The sequence below is a fragment of the Phasianus colchicus genome, chromosome 6, assembly GCF_987193195.1.
Source record: "Phasianus colchicus chromosome 6, bPhaCol1.hap1.1, whole genome shotgun sequence".
Taxonomy (NCBI): domain Eukaryota; kingdom Metazoa; phylum Chordata; class Aves; order Galliformes; family Phasianidae; genus Phasianus; species Phasianus colchicus.
Genome location: NC_143441.1, coordinates 51,440,605 through 51,462,969, shown reverse-complemented (window position 1 = coordinate 51,462,969; position 22,365 = coordinate 51,440,605). Strand labels below are relative to the sequence as shown.

Below are 22,365 nucleotides of genomic sequence, written 5' to 3'. Positions count from 1 at the left end.
TATGTGCAGGTCACCAACCAGCAGCCCAGGCTGCCCAGAGCCACATCCAGCCTGGCCTTGAATGCCTGCAGGGATGGGGCATCCACAGCCTCCTTGGGTATTTCTGATAGATACCCCCACATTGTAGTTCATCTCTATCTCAGAAGAGACAAGTTGCTTCATTTGGTTTTGATTTTGATGGTGCTAATATCCAAGGAATAGATTGGTTCGTATCTGAGAAGTTTACCACTGCTTCAATCAGCAATTACTGTTTCTTTATCTCCTTTTCTGAAGTGTCTGCAATAGTTTTCTTTTGGGTAAATATCAGAGAGAATATTTGAAGTTTCTATCTGAATAATGGTCATTGTACTTCTTCAGCAGAGGATTATAAACAAGACAATTTTGTTCTGGAATATTTCCTGTAATTATTTATGGCTTGCTTCCCTATGTGTGGGACTTCAGAGGTCTCCAGCTATGCCAGATATTTCTTAGTCTTCCAGCCAGAATGGCTGGAAGACCCTTCACAAGACCCTTCTGACCAGAACTCTCTTCATTTATGCAGTTCTCAAACATATCATCCAACACTTCTCCATCTTTCAAATAATAGGTACAATTCCAATGGATGAATCATTCATGACAATATGTGATTGCAGAAGATGGAGTCAAAATGCATTTGTCAGGTAGCAAAATAAATGTTATCGATACATTTAAGTCTTCTGAGGAGGCAAAGTGCAAGTGCAGTAGAACACATTAAAAACGATCAAAAATTTACCAGAAGTGTATAAGGAACAACAGTAGGAGCCAATGAACAAAGTAAACATTGAGATCAGGGCATCTAATTTTCATTTCATCTCAGAAAAATCAGCCCTGTGAAAGGCCAGCCCATATAAAAAAGTCACCCTAAACCAGAAAAGCACATCTGCCTGAGTAAAGATCTGCTATCTTAAGTGATATAGTTTGTCCTTACCTCAGTTCAGACAGCATTTATGCCACTTGTGCTTCAAAATTTAAGTGAACATTCCCAAATGGCACTACACACATCTTTGGCTCGTTATAACTTTCTGATGTCCTCTCCTAGCTCCTCCTTTCTGCAACAGTGGAAACAGCTGAGGGCACACATCCCTCCCCTCCCAGCACAGATAAAAATGATGAGAACTCCAAGCATGGATGCAAGAGCAAATTCAAAATGGCAACATGAATCAACCCCACAGCTGCTACAGCTCCTCAATCCCAAAAGCTGGACTTCTGTGTTCTAGCATAAAGAAAACAAGAAAAATGTCTCACTTCTCTCTCCAGCTCTTTAACTTTGTTATTCAGTTGCTTTACTTTGGCTTTTTCACTCTCAGTCTCGGCAATTATCTCCCGGTTCTTTTTGGCCAGTTCAACTATTTTAGTAGCTGCAACATCCCCTGCTAAACCAGACGTCCCTGGAAAGCACACAAAAAAGCAAAGGATATTTTTTACAGGCAAGAGTCACAATAGATGATGCTTTTGTTCTCTGTCCAGCTCACAGTGTACTGTTATTGTCTAAGCCATTTCTCAGCGCTGTGCCAGGCACTTAAATGAGTAATAGAGGGAAAAGAGGCAACAGTGATTCCATCTGAATTGCTTGGTTATTTGAACAAGCACTACAGTGTGACTAGCAAAGCCACATTTCACACTTTAGCAACAGCCACGTCAAAAGACCACAACAATGGTCATAGCAATATTTCTACATGGAAATGGTAGAGATGTTTTCTGCTCATCGCTGTGAAGGGCTGCTATGACCACGTGGCATAATGTGGTATGTTACAGAAAAACACAACACTCTATTTTGCACTGGTTGTTTACTTCTGGAGTTGTTGAAACAGAGGTGTAAACTTTGATAGACATCTGTCCTTAAAGGTCAGGGACATTATTGCAGTTGGGTGCTGGATAACATCCAGGAGATTTCTTTGTGCCTATTTATGTGTCCCTTGTGATTACACACGGAGCTTTACTGTGATCTTTTAAACAGGCACTTCACTCACTTCCTCACCAGAGAGGGTTAATTAGTGTCACAGATAAAGAAATCCCTGGAATGCCTCCTGCAGCCTTGGCTTTTGTTAATACCACAGAGGTGAAAAAAGTTTTCATACAAGTGCAAAATTGATATAATTACACATAGTGCTCAAGAAAACCTCTTGCTCAGCCTGCAATAACACCTTACATTTGGGCTAGCTGTAGACTGAGATTATGTACAATGAATTAGCTGTTATCGTTCTTTTTAACTCTTTCACCCTCCTTCAGTATTCCTAGTGATTCTTCTCCTGACATCTGTGAAGATTAAATTCTAGAACTACAGTGAGATGCAAAGATGACAGACTACTCTTAAATGAATTCTGAGTCCCATAAAACCTCTGGAGAGCTCACCGAAGCTATGCAGAATGCAGGTGAGAACAGAATGTGACCCCACATCACTATTTTAAAACCTGGTAAATAAGAAGTTCATTATTTTTAAAAGCATTTCCACTGTTGTTACTTCTTTATCTTATATGTTTCCTCTAGCAGCTATTTATTCCTTAGCTTTCATAACAAAAAATGGCTGCTAAGGACTACAGTACATACTAAACTAACCTAGAAACAGGCTCAGGCCCCCATGCAGTGTCTTCAAACACATGGCACACATTTAATTAAAGATTCTTGTTTCCCTGAAAAGCATGGGAGTCTCTTGCCACAAAGTAGACAGGAAAGACAGAGGTGTGGAGCAAACTGCCACAGGCTGGTCGTTTGCCAGCCAAGAAGCTGCAACACCATTTCTGGCTCCTGTCTTGACCCAGTAACACCGTATCACCTACCCTAAAAAGCTGCAGCTAATTGTTAAGAATGAAAATGTAATATATGCATTATTTAGTTCTGCTTACTGCTGCTTTTACCCTTCGCTACCAGCCAGGTCACCACCGCTGTCCTGCACAACAGTGGCACCCAGTGGAGGAGGTGCAAACTGCACAATTCAGTCTTCAAAGGCCGTCCAAACAACTTCAAAGCTGGACTTTTTGTTGAGCCAGCATTCTGCATGTATCCTATTCAGGCATTTAAACAAAAGAAGCCTGAATAAGGAATTTAACACTATGTAGCTGAGAAACCTGCAACGCTGCTCTTTGACATTAATAAAAAGGCTTCTAAAATTTCTGAATCATCATTTTTTGTGCTGATAGTGGCAAGTTTGTAGAGCTGTGAGAAACACAAACTACTGTGTATCCCAAAAGAGCACAGTAATTCTTTAAAGGAACATATAATTACTGATAACAATATTCTGTGTCTTTGGCCTGACACGTCTGACAATATCAGACCACTTCTTGTCCTTCAAGAAGCTTTCTAAGAAGGGCAGCAGTAGCATTCAAATTTTGCAGATTATGAAACTGAAGGAAAGACTAAGAAGTAAGATGCAAGTAAGATGTACACATGTCAATCCATGTGTACATGTTATCATGTCAAATCACTGCAAGGAACTTCCCACTGCCAGTGAGACTCCCAAATTGGAGAGACACTGGTGTTTAGATAACTGCAAATGCCAAAGTGTCAGCTTAGGCATTGCAATTTTTTCTCAGTTATAAGAGCTGAATTTGGATCTTCTTAGCAGAAGTTTATTACAGGAGTGGAAATGGAAGCAAGCACATTATGCCTGAAACACTCCTTTTTAGCACAGAACAGGTGAAATAGATGTCACATAAATATTCTACTTCCAGGAGGTTTATCTATCTCACAATGATGTTGTTTTTCTCCTTTTATTGTCTTCAGCAGCAAGCAAACACTGGAACTAGTGTAGTGTGAACACAAAGCTACTCTGATTACCTGACAAAACCAATCGATCCTCCTGTATTTTTTTCTGCAGTTGCTTTATTTCAAAATCTTTTTCTGTCACCAGTTTGTACAGTCTGCAGTTCTCATCTCGGACCTCTCGAAGCTGATCCTGGAGTTGTTCATGCTCAACCTCAAGCAATCTGACAAAAAAAAAAAAAAAAAAAAAAAAGGAAGTCATAATGGCAGATGTGTCACTAGAATGTGTTTCAAACAGATGCTTCTAGAAATAAAATAGTGAAACGACTGTATGCTGAATGAGCTGAGCTCACCAGGAATGAGTTTACTGAATTAAGCAGAACATCCTGAACACCAGCTGGCCATCTGATATTTCACCTATTCAGTTAGCTTATGTCTTTTTCAAAAGTTTTGCATTTCCTTGTGTTCTCAGGAGCAAAACATCACAGAGCAGTTATTTTTTCCAGGACTCCTGAGGCTGCTGAAGTCTCATCTCATTCAGACTTACCTACCTGGTTCTTCAGAGGAAACAGGTGGGCTTGCCATTCAGCACCTGTGCAATTCAGGCTTTACTTTCTATGCTTACCAAAGCCAATAGAAGCCAACAGAGCACAAATTACAAAAGCTGCTACTGAGGTCCTTTCTTCAAAAATGAATGCTTCATAGCAATTCAAAAAAAGATCAATTTCCCATGTCCTCATTTGATTTTCTTGGAACTCCACAGGATGGACTACCATCAGTTTCTATTGTTAATGTTACTTTTTGGAATTCACTTAGGAAAAAAGAATACCAAAAAGCCCTCTGAATGAGAGGAAATAGCCTTGCTCCTCCAATTCTCTGGTACACTTAGTAACATTTATGGGTTTCATTTCTCTCAGACATTCAGGGAATGAAGAACTTTAATCTCTTTGCTGTCCTTTCATTACAATTCCTCCAAATGTAAAATCTGGAAGTTAGGGCCCTGGGGGCTCAATTAGACTGTGAAAACACAGACATCTATCCAAGGTGTCCCAGAGTTATCTGAGCCCACTATCTGGTGAAGAGATGCAATTTGATTATCCACATATAGGTGCCATCAGAGCTGCCCACCCAGCCCCCAGCTGCTGGGTCTCCTGCCATTCCCATGTAGATATCCCTGACACCCTAGGGCATCCCAGATAGCACAAGGCACCAAGCAGCCTGCACTGTGACCTTGGATATAGGCATTTTGTGTCTTAATCTGGAATAGAGTCCCACGCCTTAAGCCTACAGACAGATTGCTCCAGCCTGCAGCTGGTGAAGGAAGTAAGTAGCCTGGGTGATCACACAGATTTGGATGAAGGCCTGTTGTTTCAGTATGTGGCTATAAGCACAACCAGAGCCAGATGTCATCTACCTCAACAGTCACCTCTTTTCTCTCAAAAGTTTTAGCAAGTTTTTTTGCTCAAACCAGTCTCTTAAATGCACACTCTATATGTGTATGTCAGAATAAATGACCCCTTAAAGCAATGTTATAAACTACAGAGGCAATTTATAAGATGATTCACAATCCATAATTAAGCAATGCACTTCTGTTCCAAAGCTGAAAATCAAAGGGAGATCAAAGTCAGTTGTTTACGAAGCAGAAGAAAGCAAGAGGCAATCTGAGCAGAGAAAAGACAAAACTAAATTATTCCCACACGTACTACACACAGAAGTTAGCAACAAAACTGTGCTGATTGAATGAGGAATACATGGACAAAAACATTTTCATGTTTTGAAAATTTATTACATGTTATGAAATTAACATGTAAACAAGGTTCTGAGCTCACAGCACATCTGATCAGAGATCTTTTCCTCAGAGCTGGCTTCAGAACCTTAAGAAATAGCACTTGTAGTAAAATGGCTGGAAATCCCAACTGCACAGAGCTGGAGTCTCATCTGAGAGACTTCTTCCCACCCCCTCACAGAATGACTCTATACATTACAAAGGAGGTTCCTACCCAAGTGGTTCAGCAATGGAAAAACAGTCAAAAGAAACAAGCTGCAGAAAGCTCACTTGTTTTACTGTAGTTCAAAGAAACAGAGCCAGGGGAAGTTTGTAAGCAACATCTATAACGTTATGTATTCAGGTATCTTTCCCAACTCTTTAACAAAGATTCTCCATTTGATGGGGAAAATCACTTAATCTTGAAGGCACTAAAACAGACAAAGTTACAGAAAAACAGACAGAAATGTCAGCCAGACACATGCCTGAATAAAAACTGGAGGAGGAACGGAAGGAAGGAAAAATGAACTCCTGAGGCCCACAGGAAGGATGACAACTGAGAGGAGGAAGTGCTGCTGTAAACAACATGGACATACAGAAATCACTGCCGCTGCAGACCATATGGAGGGAGTCCTTGTACTTGGGAACGACTTTCTAATGTGTTGTCATGGGAATATAGCAACACAATATCCGTACACAAGGATGAATCCTTTCCAGAAGCAAATCCTGCCTGGATTTGATAACTACTCTTCTGTCAAACGTAGACATACACGAACAAAGCACAATCCAGATAAATCTGTAGTTTGCTATACTTGGTATGTCAAATGAGGACTTCTATTGGTCAATGCTAGTGAAAAAAAAAGAAGAGCTAGGTAACAGCTCTTGAATTACTCAGACCTAAATTACTGAGCTGCAAGTGCCAGAGAAGCATTGCCAGAATTGCTGGGACTGTCCTGTACACTGCAGCTCACTCCACCAGTATGCCACAGCAACTCCTCAAATCCCTTTTCACCAATCAAATTCACAGCTGAAATGTGGGAATCAGTCTCCTGCAAAAATAAATCAAATCTCCAAAGTATACTTTAAGTACTATCATAAAAAATGTTGAAGGGGACAATTGGTAAGAGGTCAGATCAGAAGCTTACACAGGGAAATCAGACAGCCATGGAGAGGGATCTGTGTGTGAAGATTTCCATTTTGTGTGGAAAGCAAGAGGGAGAACTTCAGTTTCTTTCTGAAAGCTCAGCTCCCTGCTTTCACACAGGTTTCTCTTGCAGCATGAACCATATTCCCAGAAGCACCTGAAAACTTCACTGGTTCATTCCCAGCTTCTGCTGCAGCATACATAATTGGGTGTGAAGCAATCTTCAGAAACAAGCTGCCCAGAGTAACACAGAAGGAAGAACAGCATTTAGGGCCAATAAAGCTTGGTTAGTGGCCTGATAAGCCTTGCTAGAGGTGTCTTTTCCCACTATAGATTATGGGAGGGAAAATTGTCTCAAAAGTACATACCTGTGTGGCTTTCCACCTATGATCTGCAGGTTTTAGCAGAGCTGGCAGCTCCTTCTACCCACCCATGTTCCACCTCCCTATCATGGCAGCAATAAAACAGTTTGTGTGGCTAAGGCTATAATCTAGATCACCGAAATGACTTGAGATAAAAATACCCTTGTCCCAGAAATTGAATTCAGTTTCCAGCACAGCCCTGAAAACAGCTGTATCAGTTGACCTGCAAGAGGTGAGCAGAAGCAGGAATTTTTTAAGCTGTCTTCACCACTTAATAGGGAGAAAATCACAGAAGAACCAACACTGTAGTAACAGTAGACGTCTTTGGGATCTGTCCAACTCCAAACCTGTTCTGGTTCATAAAAATACAAATAAATTAATTGTGTCAAGAGGCACTGACTACATCCTAGGAGGAAGATGGATGATCTGAGCTGGGATTTCAAATCTGGCCCAGTAAATTGAATAGTGCACTCAGCTTCAAATGCAAGATAAAGAAAGATTCACAGTAGAATATGTAGTATCCTGTTAACCCAGATACTCCCTCAGTGGGTGAGATAAGACCCAAACCTCTGACCCTAGTATGATTTTAAATCCTACCTTGTGTATCCCTGTCAAGTATCTCACCCATGAGGCAACCTTATCTATGAGACTCTCCTAGACATATACTTCATCTCCCATGGCTGTCTTTTGACCTACAAAATCATGTCATATGCGAAAAAGATGTGGAGGAACACTTCTCTGGGCTGCAGGCCTTTGGTTTATACCCGTTAGCTGTATGATGCTTTGCACATATTGGTCTGTGCACATATTAGTCATGTAGAGAACCCGTTTACAAAGCTAGGCAGGAACTAACCAGCAGTTCAGTCACTCTGAGTGTCTGGAGATGGTCAGGTAGTACCTAGCTGGTACCTTAACCCCTCTGTCCTGCAGCTCTCTACTTGTGAAATGCTGAAAAAATAAAGAGCATATCACAGTGCAAAACATACCAGAGACAGTGAGAGTCTTCTCAGGATAATGGAAACTGAACTGAAGACAAAGTGCTCTTCTACTGTGACTTTCATAAGATCATATGCTAAACATACTTTTGGTGATCTCCTGAAGAAGCAATGCTGCTACACTTTTACCTTTTGCTGTCATCTTCAATTACAGGTTGTTCTGTTTCAAACAAGTTTAGATCAGTTGGGATGTTGAAAGTCTCCTTTCCATTGCCATTGTTACCCTTCTGACTGTTCTGCTTTTCCTTCTTCCTCTCCATTAGATTCTGTAGTCTTCTTTGCTGTTGTACCTGAAGAGCTTTAAACTGGCTTTTAAAATGTTCGTTCCCACTTATGTCTGACTCCATTGCTTACTAAAAGCATCACAAGAAGAAAATGAAGAGCAACAGAGAGCAGAGATCAATATCACATTCAAAACATCCTCTTCTAACAGCTGGTTTGTAGTTTTTCCACACCGACCTTTGCACAGTCTCCCTGCCACCACCTCTCAGTCACCATGCTCTTCAGCCTCACTTTAATGGCCTTACATCACAAATGCCTTTCAAATAGAAAAAAATCTTCAGGTCTATCTTCTCTAACATGAAAGAAGTATTTTTTAAACAGATCCATTTAAAACAAACATCTTTAGAGAAGAGCAAGTTGGGGCTGAATTGAAGCTAATGTAACAACCACGTTACAGAGACTGAAAGTCTCTTCACCCAGAGGGTGGTGAGGCAGTGGAACAGGTTGCCCAAGGAGGCTGTGGATGCCCCATCCCTGCAGGCATTCAAGGCCAGGCTGGATGTGGCTCTGGGCAGCCTGGGCTGCTGGTTGGCGACCTGCACATAGCAGGGGGTTGGAACTGGATGAGCATTGTGCTCCTTTGCAACCCAGGCCATTCTAGGATTCTATGGTCCCTGTTACCTTCACGCTCCCTTTGGGCACCAAGAACATGGCTGACAACCTCCCCCCATCTTTCCAAGCACTGAGTGGTAACATTAAAGCAACAGTATTACTATCCACTTCAATGCCTACCCAAGTTTCACAGTGATTAAGCCGATCTGTTTTCTAGAGCGTTCCAGCCCTCCCTCCTCCTGCTTAACACCAAGTGCACCTTTGGTCTGACAAAACCAATGGCTAAAGCTCCCACAGGCATGCCCTGCAGACAGCGATTAGCTGGGCCTATCTCACCCTGAGGCAGCCAGCAGCCTGATGAAGGACAAAGTGCACCTGCGTGTCTCTGAGGGACTTTATTCAGCACCAAGCCTCGCTGGGGGCGAATTACAACCTGCACCGTTACCCCTCCAGACTGGGACGTGCCACAGCTCACCCTGCGCACCGTGACGGGCCCTCAGCCTCTCTCCGCCGGCCCACCCCCTCCGAGCCCCCGGGCCCTACCTACCCGGCCTCCCCCAGCCCCGAGGCCGGCGGCGGAGCCCTCAGAGCCCGCGTTGGCACGGTTGTACCCAGCCCCTCCGCCTCCCGGCTCCGCCGCCGGCCCAAGCCGTTCCCATAGCAACAACGCGCGGAAGGCGGAGCAAAGCGCGGGGCCGCGCATGCGCACCGAGCGGAGCGCCGCTCTCCTCAGCGCGGCCGCCATCTTAGCGCCCTCGGCCTCCCGCCGACCCGAGGCGGAGACAGGAGCCACCATTTCTCCATCCCGGGGAAGAGGAGGGCGATTTACAGCTAAACGAAGCGGAGGAATTTCCGCCTGCCCCGTAGCAGCTGGAGGTGCTTTCCAGCAGCCCCTTGGCTCAGCACACCGCTCCCCAGCCCGGCCCCTCAGGAAATCCTCACACAAACATCGGTTATCTGCAGTGCTCCCAGCTGTTTATTCACATTGCATCACACGCTCCTCCCCACGGCGACGTATCACAGAGTGCACACCTTGTTTTATTTGTTAGACGTCATATTGGCACGATGGAATGTAGGCTAGTCAGAGAAAAGTAGGTTTTTTTTTCTTCTTTTTTAACCAACTCACTTCATCAAGACATTTATTTTTGTGACTGCTGTTAGAGATAGGAGGGGTTCCTGCATAAAATCACACTGTCAGTTTATGAAGGTTTTACACCTCACTCAAGGGGCTCTTCAGATGCAAATGCCTCAAAATTTCTATGGGAAAACTTTACTGCATAAGACAGAGCTAGCTCACGCTTCAAAAGCATTAGAATGCCAAACCCAGACATACTTTAAATGTTACATTTAAATATTAGCCAGAAGAACACTAAATAAAGTTACAAAATACAGTACTCCAAGGGTCTGAAAGCCTATGGTAAAAATAAGGAGCCTGTGTCTTCATTAATGATGAATAAATATAACATTTAAATAGCTGAAACACACCAAATAACCTCACGCCTTAAATAAAAAAATAAAATAGATGTTTATAGATCTCTCTATTTTAGTGGTCAGTGCTACTGGAAGCTTCTAAATCACAAAGCTGGAGGCTGGCAATATACAGGACAGAAGATGACATGAAAATACAGTGCTATCTTACAGACATAGCCTCTACACCCTGACTGAGGCCTAGCAAAGCTAGCTCAGACTTTGTCATTTTGGGCAATGGCAGCAAGAGAAGTCACCAATTGTAGGGCTGAGTAAAACAGCCAAGGGGAAGACTATGGGTGCTTTACTATATCCCCTAAATAGGGTATGATAGTGCCAATCAAAGAGAACCCGACTGCCATACCCATTCGCCTAGTATGCAGTCATTTAGGCTGCCAGCCTCAGAACAGCGTACCATATACAAAAATATAGGGCAATTCTCTAAAACGATATATTTTTTCCCCTCAAGAACCCCTTGATATGAGGTTTATAGATGCAGTACACAGGTCACCACCGGGACAGATTTAGGTCATCCTTCTATTACTCCTTGGGCTTTATCACGTACTCCCGGAACATGGAATACAGCACACCTATGTGACAGAAAAAAACACAGAAAAAGAAAGCTGGATTGTATACAAAGTGTTCAAAATCTGAACTCTGAGATTCTGAGCAACAGAAATAGCATTTCCCTTCCTTTTCTGTCATCTGTGGTTTGTGTGGTTGGTTTTTGTTTGTTTTAAATAGTCATGATGAACACTACAGATTTTTTTGTACACAGAAATTTTCCTTGTTGTACACAAAGCCCCAGCCAACTCTAGTCTGCTTTGCAGCCAAAGTCAAGCTCTGCTCTTGCACCTTCTGGGAACACAGTTTAGGCAAGCAGCATTTTGTGGGATACTCATTCAAAACACACACACTGCTGAAATACTTGAATAGGGCCTCGAAGTACAGATCCCTCAGTACATTCAGGGACAATTCCTGGCAATAATATCACTGTCTATGCAAGCTGGCTTTCCAGTGCATTAAGTTCAGAAACAGCAACATATTTACATGGGAAAACATTAACAGCAGGCAGTCTTTTATCTTTGCTTCTGATTTCAATACCTCCAGAAGCTTCCCACATGTAAAAGTAGTCAAAACTTCTACTCTCAAAGCTAGCGGAGTTTAAAACTCAACATGTAATACAACATCTACCAGCAGAAAAAGAGGTGCAAGAAGGTGTCCACAACCCTGCTCAGTACGTACCACACGTTATTGCTCCTACAACAAAACCCTGCGCTGCCACACGCATGTGAATCAGGTGAAGCGACATCTTTGTGTTCCCCCGGTGCTTCAGTTTGTACAGCCCATAGCCCACCACCACGGCAAAGCCAGCCATCCCTGCAAAGGAGGGAAACATCCACGTGAGTAAGGATTACCTCCCACATCTTGGTGACTTTGATCTGCCTCAAGAAATCCTGAAAGTAAGCATGTTTTTGTCTGATCTCTCTCCGCACACAGCGCGAGTCCCTGTCCTTCCCACTGCTTTCCACCTCATTTAAGTCACAAGTCAGCAGGGAAGACAATGACAATTTCCAATGGTGTTAAAACATAACAGCAGAAACTCAGGGATCATTCTGAAGGTGTCAGAATTTCTTCAATATTTCTCAGAGAGTACAAGTGCTGCTTGCTTTCTTGGAAAGAAGCTCACGCTCAAGAAAACAGCTCAGCATTGGCTGAGACACTCAGTGCTAATGGTTCGTGGAGGCATCCTAACGTATCACCTGCCTGCCAAGGATGTTATTTTGGGTGCTGTCACGTTTGGCCTTCTTTCACCTAGACACACAAGTCGTAAGTTCCTTTCCCACACTACAGGACAGGGGTTCAGCAAGGTCTCTTCACAGGGACACTTCATTTTAGTCCTACAAACCCCACAAACCAGGCTGTACCGTTTCCTTCTGGTATACAGAAAGGAACACAACCATTTCCAATCCCCACCACTTCAGTCCACATTTAGGATGATTATTTACATAGTTCAAGGAAGGCTGCCAAGTTTTAAGGATTGTGTGTATTTTACTGCCAAAAGCCCAGACAGCTTGGATACCTGAACAAGAATATTACCAGTTCCACCTGAGAAGCTAACAGCCTCTCTCTGTGCATGATTTACAGAATAGCTTCATTAAATACAAATTAAGAATTCTAGTGCCTGCAAGTCAGCTCTGACACAGTTTGAGGCTGAGTTGATCTGCCTGGGGGAACCCAGCCCATGGAGTACGCAGTCTGCTCCAGTGAGCTACTGAGCAAAGTCCTGTGACCACAGAAACCAGAAGCAGCAATCAGCTGTTGTGGAACAGCTCACCCCAACTGACCTGAACACCGTCCATTTAAGGCAGCTTGAAATCAAACTCTGTCTCCTGTTAGAGGTGGTTCCCAATCACAGGAAAGTTCCCAAGGTGCACACAAACATCTCCTCGAGGCTCTTCTATTGGCTCAGCAGAGGCTGAGAACTCAGCCAGTCTCCTCAAACTGGGGAACCACTAAACCTAGCGGGAAAATGCATTTGCATGCATTTGCAGGATGGCAAAGGGGAACTATCTAATCTTTAGGGCGTGGGATGAATTCTAGATACTTGTGTTTGCTATTTTGTTAGCCTGAAAGTCACTTTGTAGCGATCACATCATGGCCAGTGACTACTTTAGAACAGCTGCTAGGTGCGCTCCTTGCCACAGGATCACCTAAGCACTTCTTTTTTTTTTTTTTTTTTTTTTTTTTTTTTTTTTTTTTGGAGGTTCTGGGTCTGCTATTATTAAGATGAGAGGCCTCATTGATTTCTCTCTTTACACAGCAACAAATACCACCGCAGGTATGAGCAGCACTGTTGTTACCACATAACAACCCTGCACGAGGAAGTCATTTCAAAGAGGAAGTCGTATCAAAGCAATTACCCATTCACAGTATGAGACTGTGTTTGCCATATTGATTTCCCATGCAGAGAGAGCCTATGTAACTACACCCAAACTTAAGCTCACCAATTGGTACAAATGGCGTCTCCTTAAATTTCCGTAGCAGCTTCGACGTCTGGCTTGTTTCAGTCTCATACTCAGGGTAAACAGGTTCGTGACCGGACGACATGGTGCCTGCAAAGACAAGGAGTCTCCCTTGAGATTTTATAAATAAGTTAAAGAGAACTTTCAGAAAAAGAAAGTCCCTCGTGTATTCCACAAGAACTGAAGGTCAGCTTAGTTCAGTGCAAGCTAGATGAGCTGAAGCTGAGCTGAGGAGCTGCATACAGATGATTTAATTCAAGCAAAGCCTTGGGAAGCAAGACCCTTCAAAAAAAGTTTGATGCAGAAACTTGTTACTCTGTTGAATCTTTCACCCCATGAGAGATCCCAGCACTCCCACAGGCCCACGGTCAGCAAGAGGCTGCTGAAAGCTTTGGTCTCTGCCCACATTTCTTCTCAGTGCTCCACCATGCTGCTTCACTCCTTACCAGCGGATTCCTTAATAGCTGCCATGCCCTCAACTCATCCCTCCCTTTTGCTGCCTGCCAGGAAATGCAACAGAGGTGCTACGGGTGGAAAGAGCAGCGGAAGGTCAGTGCTGCCTTTAGTGGCTGCTCTGTCACAGCTGCAGCTCATCTTGCTAGAGAGCAGAGTAGGAGCGTGCCCTTGGTGGACACAGCAGCATCACAAGCAGTTTCCATTGCAGCACAGATGATTCCCCAGAGAGGAAGAAGAAACAAATAAAACCAAACATCACCGCATTTACTCTCTAAGAGCTTTACTCACTGAGCCTACCCCTAACTAGGGAGATCACCACCAGAACTCCCCCTGGTTGATCCCACACCACGCCGTACTCCTCGTTCACCTCCCACTGCAAGCATCACTCAACAATCAGCGGCCATTCCTGCTACCACGGCCAGCTCAGGAAGGATCTCTACCGGCATCAATCCAGCGCTGCCCCAACACGCTCAATACGAAACACAACTCAACCTCCCCGGAACCCCACCGCGGAGCTATGCTAAGGGCAGGCCAGGGACCTGCCGGAGCACACCTCGGAAGAGGCAGCACGCCCGGGCCGAGCAGCATTTCCTGCACACCCATTTCACCCCAGAGCTCTTTACAATAAGCGCTCAAACCGCTCCCACGGCCCTGCCGAGCTGCGCTCCGCCCTTCCCCCGCGGGACCAGGAACCTCACGCCCGTGGAACGCCAACCGAGCCGCGGGGAGCACCCAGCGCCCCGACCCGCCCTGACCTTGCCCGACACCTAGGACACACCGAGGCCTGCAAGGCTGCCCGCGAGAACGGCTTCGACACAGAGGAGGCGAACCGGAAAACAGATAGGAAAGAGACAGGCCGGAAAACGACCCGCAGCCCCGCACCCGACGCCCCGCTCACACCGCACAGCGCGCACTGAAGTCGCCACTCCGCGCTCGGCTCCCGACACCGGCCGGCGTCTGCGGCACCAGGCCCCGCCCCCCGCGCTTATTGGCTGGCAGCCTCGCCCCGCCTGAGAACTACAGCTCCCAGAACCCCTCGCGCCCGCCGCCAGCCAATCCTGAGCGCCGCTTAACGGGGCGGAGCCTTTGTTCCTTATATGGAGTGAAGTCCTTATATGGACTAGGAGGTGAGGCAGGGCGTGACGTCACTCGGCTCGGGGCTGAGTTACGGTGGGAGCCCCGCCCCTCCCCCCCCATCAGCAGTGCCTGCAGGATGGGCGGCGTGGTCCCTTGTGAACCCATCCATCCCGAGCGCTGTTCAGTGCCGTCCCTTCTGCACTATTCTGATTGTAGCTGAGCCCTTCTGCTCGGTCTTCTTGCATTACATTCACTTCGATAACAAAGGGGTTGAGGGAATCCTGCTTCCTGTGCCCAACACTGAATGGAGAAAGGGGGCAGGGAGGATTTTGCTTTTTTAGGGCAAAATCAAACAGTGAGGGGGGTCACAGCATTGATACACAAAGAAGAGGTGTCAGCCCGAGGGACGTGGTGGGCAGGGGTGTCTGGATTACACCGTGGGGCTGCACAGGTACTGGGTGCTGGAAACCCTGAATCACAGAATGGCCAGGGTTGGAAGTGGCCTGAAGGATCATGGATCTCCAACCCCCCTGCCGCATGCAGGGCCACCAATCTCCATATTTAATACCAGACCAGGCTGCCCAGGGCCCCATGCAATCTGACCTTGAACACCTCCAGGGACAGGGCATTCCACGACCTCTCTGGGCAGCTGTTCCAGCACCTCACCACTCTCTCTGTAAAGAACTTAACAGGCAGTGAAACCCATACGGAACCCATACATCCCCCTGTGAAAGGAAGGGATGTGGCCATGGGGTCAGGAGCAGCCTTATGTGATCTCAGAGAGGCCTGAGATGTGGGGCAGGGAAGCTGATGCCATCAGTGCTGTCATTACCCTGCCTGTCCCAGGACTTCAGCAGGGCCAGAAAGCAGTGCCTGTGCTCAGCTGTAGATTATATTGTCATTATTATTTTTTTTCCCTTAATATTTACTGCATCACTAAGAACAAACAGTATTTGCAAAACCATAGGGATTTGGGGGATGAACTCAGCACATTATTGCATTCCCAAGAGTGGGTTTTTAAGCTGCTGTTTTCAGGAAGCAAAACAGAACATAGTTTTTCAGCAGCTTGTTGGCTTTTTACTTCAAAAATTATGTTGATATAAACACACATTCAACGTCAAATGGAAGTTCTCTAGTGGATGGCAGGACCCTGCTTTTCCTCCACCTGATTTTTGCCTTTTTACCTTTTATTTATTTTTATTTTCTAAATTTGAGCTCAGTTTGCCCCCTCCTTACAGTGGGACAGGGATTTTAAAGCCTAAAGACAGCATAGAAATTGTTCCTGATTATGGAAGCAGTGCCTGGAACTCAAACAACTTCCTCTCCCTCCTTCCCACCCCCCCCCCCCACCCCCCCAGTATCCTGAAGATGCCTAAAACCTTCTCCTGAACTTGGAGGCAACTTGCCAAAAAAAAAACAGCATAGAAAAGTACTTTGTGCAGCTCCCCACCCCATTTCTGCAGGCTGAGGCCCCAGAAAGAGCAGAGTCCTGCTTTTCCAGGCAGCAAAAAACAAGCAGTTCTGCTAACCTTTTTTTTTTCTTTTTTCATGCTACTGAACGTCCCTAAATGCGCTTTCCATTATTGATAATCTGGTTACATTAATTGCCAAAGCCATTAAGGTTCTGCAGAGTATAAAAGGAAGAAAAAAAAGGAATCTGCAATTACCAGCTCCCAAATGGAGTTAAAATCTGGTAATAAATGACAGCGAGGGCTGCTCTTGGCCATGGCAGTTACAGACACATTTAATTCCCTACAGCTCTGAGCTCTGTGCTCAAGGGTAGAAACTCAATTATAAACCCAAACTCACTTCGTTTTCATTGCTGGGCTAACGAAGCTCCTGTCACCTGGAGCAGCCCCATCAAAGCTTCTGCTTTTTGCTCCCTGCTAATGTACATTGCCCAGACATGCTCAAGGGCTTGCATGGGTCTGTGAGGCAGCTAATTGCTGTAATTGACCAGCTAAATGGCTGGTTTGGTTCCCTTTGGAAACCCGAGTCTTATCCAGGCAGCAGAAACAAGCAGTGTTTGGTCCTGCATGGGCGCTGTAGGGAAATGCAGGTTTGATGCAAGGGCAGAGCCTGGAGGAGCTGAGATGTGGGCTGAGAGATGCATAGATTTTCCCTGAAGAGTGTTTTAAATCAGTAACACCCATATTTTTGGTGCAAAAGACATTTTGGAATAGTGGACAAGGAAGTAACCAACAAAATGTGTCTCAAAGTACCACAGCAACAGCAAGGAGAACACGGGGACCAGGCTGGAGCCAACTCCAGCACCTAAGCAGTGATATTTGACATCTCACTGAAGGATGGCTTCCTGACACTTTCCAGCAGTCAGCGCTGGGTTTCCTGTTGGTTGGTTTCTTCTGTGAGATGCTGTTTCCATTCCGCTGTGCTTTGGGGTTGGTTTGAACCCGTGCAGTGGTGGCAACACCGATGTCCCTGTCACCCACAGAGTGCCAAGAAGGACCTGAACCATGGAGGTTCCTTGCTGTGAGGCTTTTATTTATTCATTTATTGGAGGTTTCTGCCCATTCTGTGGTCTTTGCTACTCTTCCATTGTTTAAGAACATTGACATGAAATAGAATCATAGAATTACAGAGTCGGTTGAGTTGGAAGGGGCCCTTAAAGGCTACGAGGTCCAACTCCCCTGCAGGGAACAGGGACACCCACAGCTCCATCACATCCCTATCCCCTGACCTTGAGTTTCTCCAGGGACTCCAGGACATCCAGTTCATACCTCAGTTCTTGAGATTTCACTCCCCAAAAGCTGTGTTGATTTTTTTTCCACACAATCCCCATCTCTGGAGGTATTTAAGAACATGTAGACATGGAAATACGGGATGTGGTTGAGTGACAGGACTGAGTAGGTCTTGGACTACAGTGGTTGTTCCCAATAATTAAAGCTTTTACAAAAAAAAAACTAAATTAGAAGGAGCGTGCTGCCACATCTGTGATTGTGATGTAGCAAACCCAAGGACAACAGGGAAAAAGAAATGAAAGGTAAGGAGGAGAGGGGTAAAGAAGACAGGGATCGTGGATGGATGGGGACAAACACGTTGTAAAACAAAGAGAAGACAGGCAAAAGAGGCCAGTTACCTCTAAGCAAGCAAGCCCAGTCTCTCTCAACTCAACTTACAAATCCTATTTCAGCTTTTTTCAGGGGTGGTGTCAGCGCTGCAGTGACTCCAGGAAAGGCAAAATAAAGGCAGGGCAGTCACGCTGAGTTCACGTTTCCTCTTGCACCACTATGAGAGGTTCGTTCCTAGAAGCCTGAGTCAAACTTCTGGCACAATGGGAACAGCCTACCGTGGAGCAGCGGCTCTTGTAAGTGTGTTTTCTCTTTTGTGCTTGTAGATAATGGAAAAACCTGGAGAGCTTTCTTTGGGCTGGGGTTCATTTCAGAGCTCAGCCTACGTATTTCTTGGGAGGATTAATTGCTTCTTTACTCTGGAACATGGGATATAGTGTGAATGTCTGTGCCGGTGGTGTATGGAGGAAGAATGACACAGCCAGGGGAGAAGCAGCATTTCAGAGAGCTGAAAAAGCCCCAGAAGTAGGGGTGTGGGGTGGCTGCCCCAGTGTGGGTGCAGGGAGTGCTGGAGCTGTTTGGAAGTCTCACTGGATGTCAGAGTGGGTGGAAAACTTTGGCTTCTTCCCATGCTCATGTAGTCCAGAATGCATTCAGCAGCAGATGAGTTTCCTGCAAAACATGAAGCAGGGAAAAAAAAGCTCATTCCCAGAAAATTTTATTTGGTGCTGTTATGCTGTGCATTCATCTGGCTGCCATCTGGTGCTCACAAAGGCAAGGTGAGACAGCAGGAAAACATCACAGCTCTGCCCATGCTGAACTTTCTCTCCTTTTCAGCCAGCCTGGGGTGGACCCTTCAGCAGTGTCAGACACGGGATCACAACAGGTATGTCCGTAGCTTCACCTCTTGCAACTCTGCACTGCAGGGATCTTCAGCACCCTGCTCTAAGCCTTGGGTGCTCTGAGGTGCAGGGACTCCTGCTTCAGGCCTTTCCATGAGGAAGGCCTGGTTATGGTCCTGGCTGCCTTTGGGAATCTTGGTCATGCATAGGGTTAGGGTTAGCACAGCTTATCCTGGGAACAGCAGCTTCATTTTCTCTTCACTTGGCAATTCAGTTGAGGAGAGCAAGACAGGAGAGGCTGCAGGCAGGGAACTGCTTTGGGATTGCTAAAAGAATGGGTCTCAGAGGAAATGAGGGCAGGTTTGGCCATGATGTGTGCCCCAGGGGTGGTGGGGACATCTACAGTCAGTCTGACTTCTGTGACAGCCTTTGTTTGCTGTTAGAGCCTGGAGTCTTGATTCTTAAAACCCACACTGACCTTCATGGTACCAATGGGAGGTGGCTCAGGCAGATTTATCTCACACCATAGGAGATTTCATCTTTTCAGTAACCGATATTGCCCCGTTTGGATGATGACTTCCTCGTGATGCTCTCGTGGTTGGAGTTTGTTGAGAATCAGACTGTGAAATTAGGAAGTTCTCTCAATTATTGACCATTTCCTGAAGTCTGGTCTGTAGCTGTTGGAACCAATGTGCAGTCCTCAGGCACAGGAGTAGCAACTCTAATGCATAGCCTTGGGCAGGGGCTTCAACCTACCTCTTGTCTCATGCTTTGATTCCTAAAACTGACACAAACAGGGTACAGTGTTGTGCCAGGAGCAGTTACTTTTTGCTATTTTGCTTCTGAGAGCAGCCCTACCAAGCTAAATTTGCTGGTGGCAGGTTCTGCTATGCTGAAAAGCAGGATGTCAGTTTGGATATTAGGAAAAATTTCTTCTCAGAAAGAGTGGTAATGCACCAGCACAGGCTGCCCAGAGAGGTGATGGAGTCCCAGTCCCTGGGAAAGGATAGATATGGCACTGAGGGACACGGTCAGTGGGCATGGTGGGGGTAGGTTGTGGCTGAACTGGGTGATCTTAGTGGTCTTTCCCAACCTGAATGGTTCTGTGATTCTATACCACTTTCTCGGTAGCAATCATGGTGAACACAGAGCAGTACAAGCTGGGTGTGGTGCTGGACTTCACATAATTTAGGGTAGAAGCTTCCTCAAAAGTTTGCAGTGGTGTCAGAGGGAAGTGGTGAATCAGCTCAGAGGAGACCATGCTTTTCGTGCATGGGAGCAAGGAAACCTAAAGTATGATTTTAAATGTTAGTGTCTATGGCTGTCTTCATGCTGTAGGCAAAGGCCAAAGAGTGCAGGACATGTGGCATGGATTTAAACCTAAAAACTGAAGAAAACATTCCACATTTGCTTTTCCTACAATTGGAGTGACATTTTGAAATGCCCTGGTGATCCCCTTCTCTTGTCTTTTGCTCCTAGGCAGCCACTTGCCCTATACAGCTTCAAAGCTGGCAACAGCAACAGCTACAGCCTTGCTGAATGGCCAAGATTACACTGCCAATTCAAGTGACTACCCCTACGAGTACCTGAATGAGGAAGACTACATGCTTTATGGCCTTTGCACCAAAGAAGAGGTGGTCTCCTTTGGCAAGGCATTCTTACCAGTTTTTTACACCATGGTTTTCCTAGTTGGGTTCACTGGGAACGTTCTTCTATTTACTGTCCTCGTGTATGTCAGGAAGAAAAAGAAGATGACAGAGGTGTATCTGCTGAACCTCGTGGTTTCGGATTTTCTCTTGCTGCTAACCCTTCCTTTATGGGCCCTGTTCATTTCTCAGTGGGTGACCTGGGATCTGTTGTGCCATGTCTTAAATGCCATGTACATCATGAATTTTTACAGTGGTATCTTTTTTGTGAGCTGCATGAGTCTGGACATGTATCTGCAGATAGTTCATGCTTACTCTCCTCACAGCTCTGTGACACGGAAGAAGTCCTTCCTCGTCTTGTTGGTGTTGTGGGTCCTCTCCATACTCCTCTCCATTCCCGATGCCCTCTTCAGCAGCACAAAGGAAATGCACAACAAAACCATCATATGCACGCATGATTACGGCCAGAAACACTTATTTTGGAAAGTTGTCTTTCAGGTCATTCAAAACATCCTAGGTTTCCTTTTGCCTTTCTTCTTCATGGTGTTCTGCTATTCCCGCAGCATGTGTGTCCTCACCACGTCTCGGGTGCCCGGCTTGAGGAGAGCACTTCGCTTCGTCTTTACTCTGGTGGCTGTCTTCTTTATCCTGTGGTTCCCTTACAACATTGTCCTCATCCTTCACTCCCTGCAATACGTTGGTTTGATCCAGAGCTGTGAGAGGAGTAGGCAACTGGACTATGCCATGCAGATCACAGAGAGCTTGTCCTTTGTCCACTGCTGCCTCAACCCTGTGCTCTACGCTTTTGTGAAGAAACGATTCAGGTTGTACTTACAGAAGATCCCTCAGGCTTTCTGTAGGAAGGGCACCTTTGATATCCAGCCCTCAGAGACAAGCTGCTCTTGCAGCAGATACACCACTCAGATGGAAATGTTGAGCATCACCAACACATGATAAATTCTTGCTGGCTTTTGCCACGTGCCAGGGCAATGTGCTCAGCCAGGCTCACCCCTTAGCCTACCAGGAGAAAAAACAGGAAGAACAGGCACTTTTAAGTGGGTCTGAACCACACTGAAGTGTACTGAGCAGGACACTGTGTCTACCCAATGGATGCATCCTTGGTTTGAGATCAGTTTGATCATCACAGCACCAGAATTCAGACGAGTAACTATCAGTGAGAGAGGAAAAAAAAAAAAAAAAAGAAAGAAAAAGCTCAATGGAGACCATCATTAACAGACATCAGTTTAACCTCTCCACAGAGTGGCAGCATGGCCTTAAGCTGAAGAGCATGGATAGCTATTAGCCAATCCTTATAACTGATGTGGTTTTACAGTTCAAGGTTACTGGTTTGCTGACCTTTTTTAAAAGGTACTGTTCACCTCAAATGCTTTTGAACTTCAGCTGGGCTTTTTCCAGCCTAGAAATCAATTCAGCATGTGAGTTGGCTAGAACTGTGCAAATAAAGTTTATGCCTTCAGAGCAAATACTCATCACCTTCTTAATTTTATTGCTAGACAGGGTTACTGATAGGACCAAGAAGGGTTTTCAGTTGAACAAAAACCATGCATTTGTTTTCACTGCCATATTGCCATCATCACTGCCGTGTGTTTCCAAAATTGTAAAGCTAGGAGCTTCACTTAAAAAAATACCAAGGCAAATATGTAGGTGATGCTACGCTGTGACCTTCACTACATGGGTCAGGTCTGCGTCGGGGGTGTAGAAGGGAAGAACAGCTGGGAAACAAATCTGAGATAGATAGAGATCTTCATCTCCTGATCTATTCAGGGAGGGCCCATGGGACTGTAAGGTGAAGGTAGAGAAAACGAGGGGTGAACTGGGGAGGAACGAGGATGGGAAAATAGGGAACAGGTGGAAGCAGCTTGCACTGTTCATGGTCATCTCCTTACCAAATCCTTTTCCCTAACTCTCTCACCACGTAATGCCCCTTTATCCCACATGAGGCTGCTGCAAGGTCTACATGCCAGCAGCTGGATGCCCAGTAGTG

At 45.5% G+C, this 22,365-nt stretch overlaps 3 protein-coding genes across 10 annotated transcripts in view; 1 reads left to right on the top strand and 2 right to left on the bottom strand.

Annotated features, from left to right (window-relative positions):
* CCDC13 (coiled-coil domain containing 13) overlaps positions 1-9,507 on the bottom strand; it is a 29,679-nt gene extending 20,172 nt beyond the window's left edge. The window contains exons 1-5 of one of the 2 annotated variants that reach the window (XM_031607896.2): positions 9,365-9,481; positions 8,443-8,521; positions 8,113-8,336; positions 3,793-3,941; positions 1,264-1,406 (exon numbers count right to left, since the gene is read on the bottom strand). In XM_031607896.2, coding sequence (XP_031463756.2) covers positions 1,264-1,406; positions 3,793-3,941; positions 8,113-8,330 — 510 coding nt within the window. In that variant the 5' untranslated portion in view covers positions 8,331-8,336; positions 8,443-8,521; positions 9,365-9,481. Of the gene's footprint in view, positions 1-1,263; positions 1,407-3,792; positions 3,942-8,112; positions 8,337-8,442; positions 8,522-9,364 lie in introns of both variants that reach the window. The other variant, XM_031607897.2, reaches the window with a different exon arrangement.
* A 259-nt stretch (positions 9,508-9,766) lies between these two features.
* HIGD1A (HIG1 hypoxia inducible domain family member 1A) lies at positions 9,767-14,774 on the bottom strand. Of its 4 annotated transcripts, none has more exons than XM_031607900.2 (4): positions 14,665-14,774; positions 13,293-13,400; positions 11,530-11,664; positions 9,767-10,874 (listed from the first exon to the last, which is right to left on the bottom strand). In XM_031607900.2, the coding sequence occupies exons 2-4, from the start codon at positions 13,393-13,395 to the stop codon at positions 10,825-10,827; spliced, it is 288 nt and encodes a 95-aa protein (XP_031463760.1). In that variant the 5' UTR covers positions 13,396-13,400; positions 14,665-14,774; the 3' UTR covers positions 9,767-10,824. The 4 variants fall into 4 exon arrangements, with proteins under 4 accessions (XP_031463760.1, XP_031463761.1, XP_031463762.1 ...); XM_031607901.2 differs by having other exon boundaries at positions 14,649-14,765; XM_031607902.2 differs by having other exon boundaries at positions 14,545-14,680.
* A 42-nt stretch (positions 14,775-14,816) lies between these two features.
* Positions 14,817-21,571, top strand: ACKR2 (atypical chemokine receptor 2). 4 transcript variants are annotated; one of them, XM_090143267.1, is made up of 4 exons: positions 14,817-14,893; positions 17,995-18,168; positions 18,710-18,758; positions 20,194-21,571. In XM_090143267.1, the coding sequence occupies exons 2-4, from the start codon at positions 18,136-18,138 to the stop codon at positions 21,312-21,314; spliced, it is 1,203 nt and encodes a 400-aa protein (XP_089999393.1). In that variant the 5' UTR covers positions 14,817-14,893; positions 17,995-18,135; the 3' UTR covers positions 21,315-21,571. The 4 variants fall into 4 exon arrangements, with proteins under 4 accessions (XP_089999393.1, XP_089999395.1, XP_089999394.1 ...); XM_090143269.1 differs by lacking the exon at positions 14,817-14,893 and adding an exon at positions 14,912-15,294; XM_090143268.1 differs by lacking the exon at positions 14,817-14,893 and adding an exon at positions 17,449-17,844.
* The last annotated feature ends 794 nt before the right edge of the window (positions 21,572-22,365 follow it).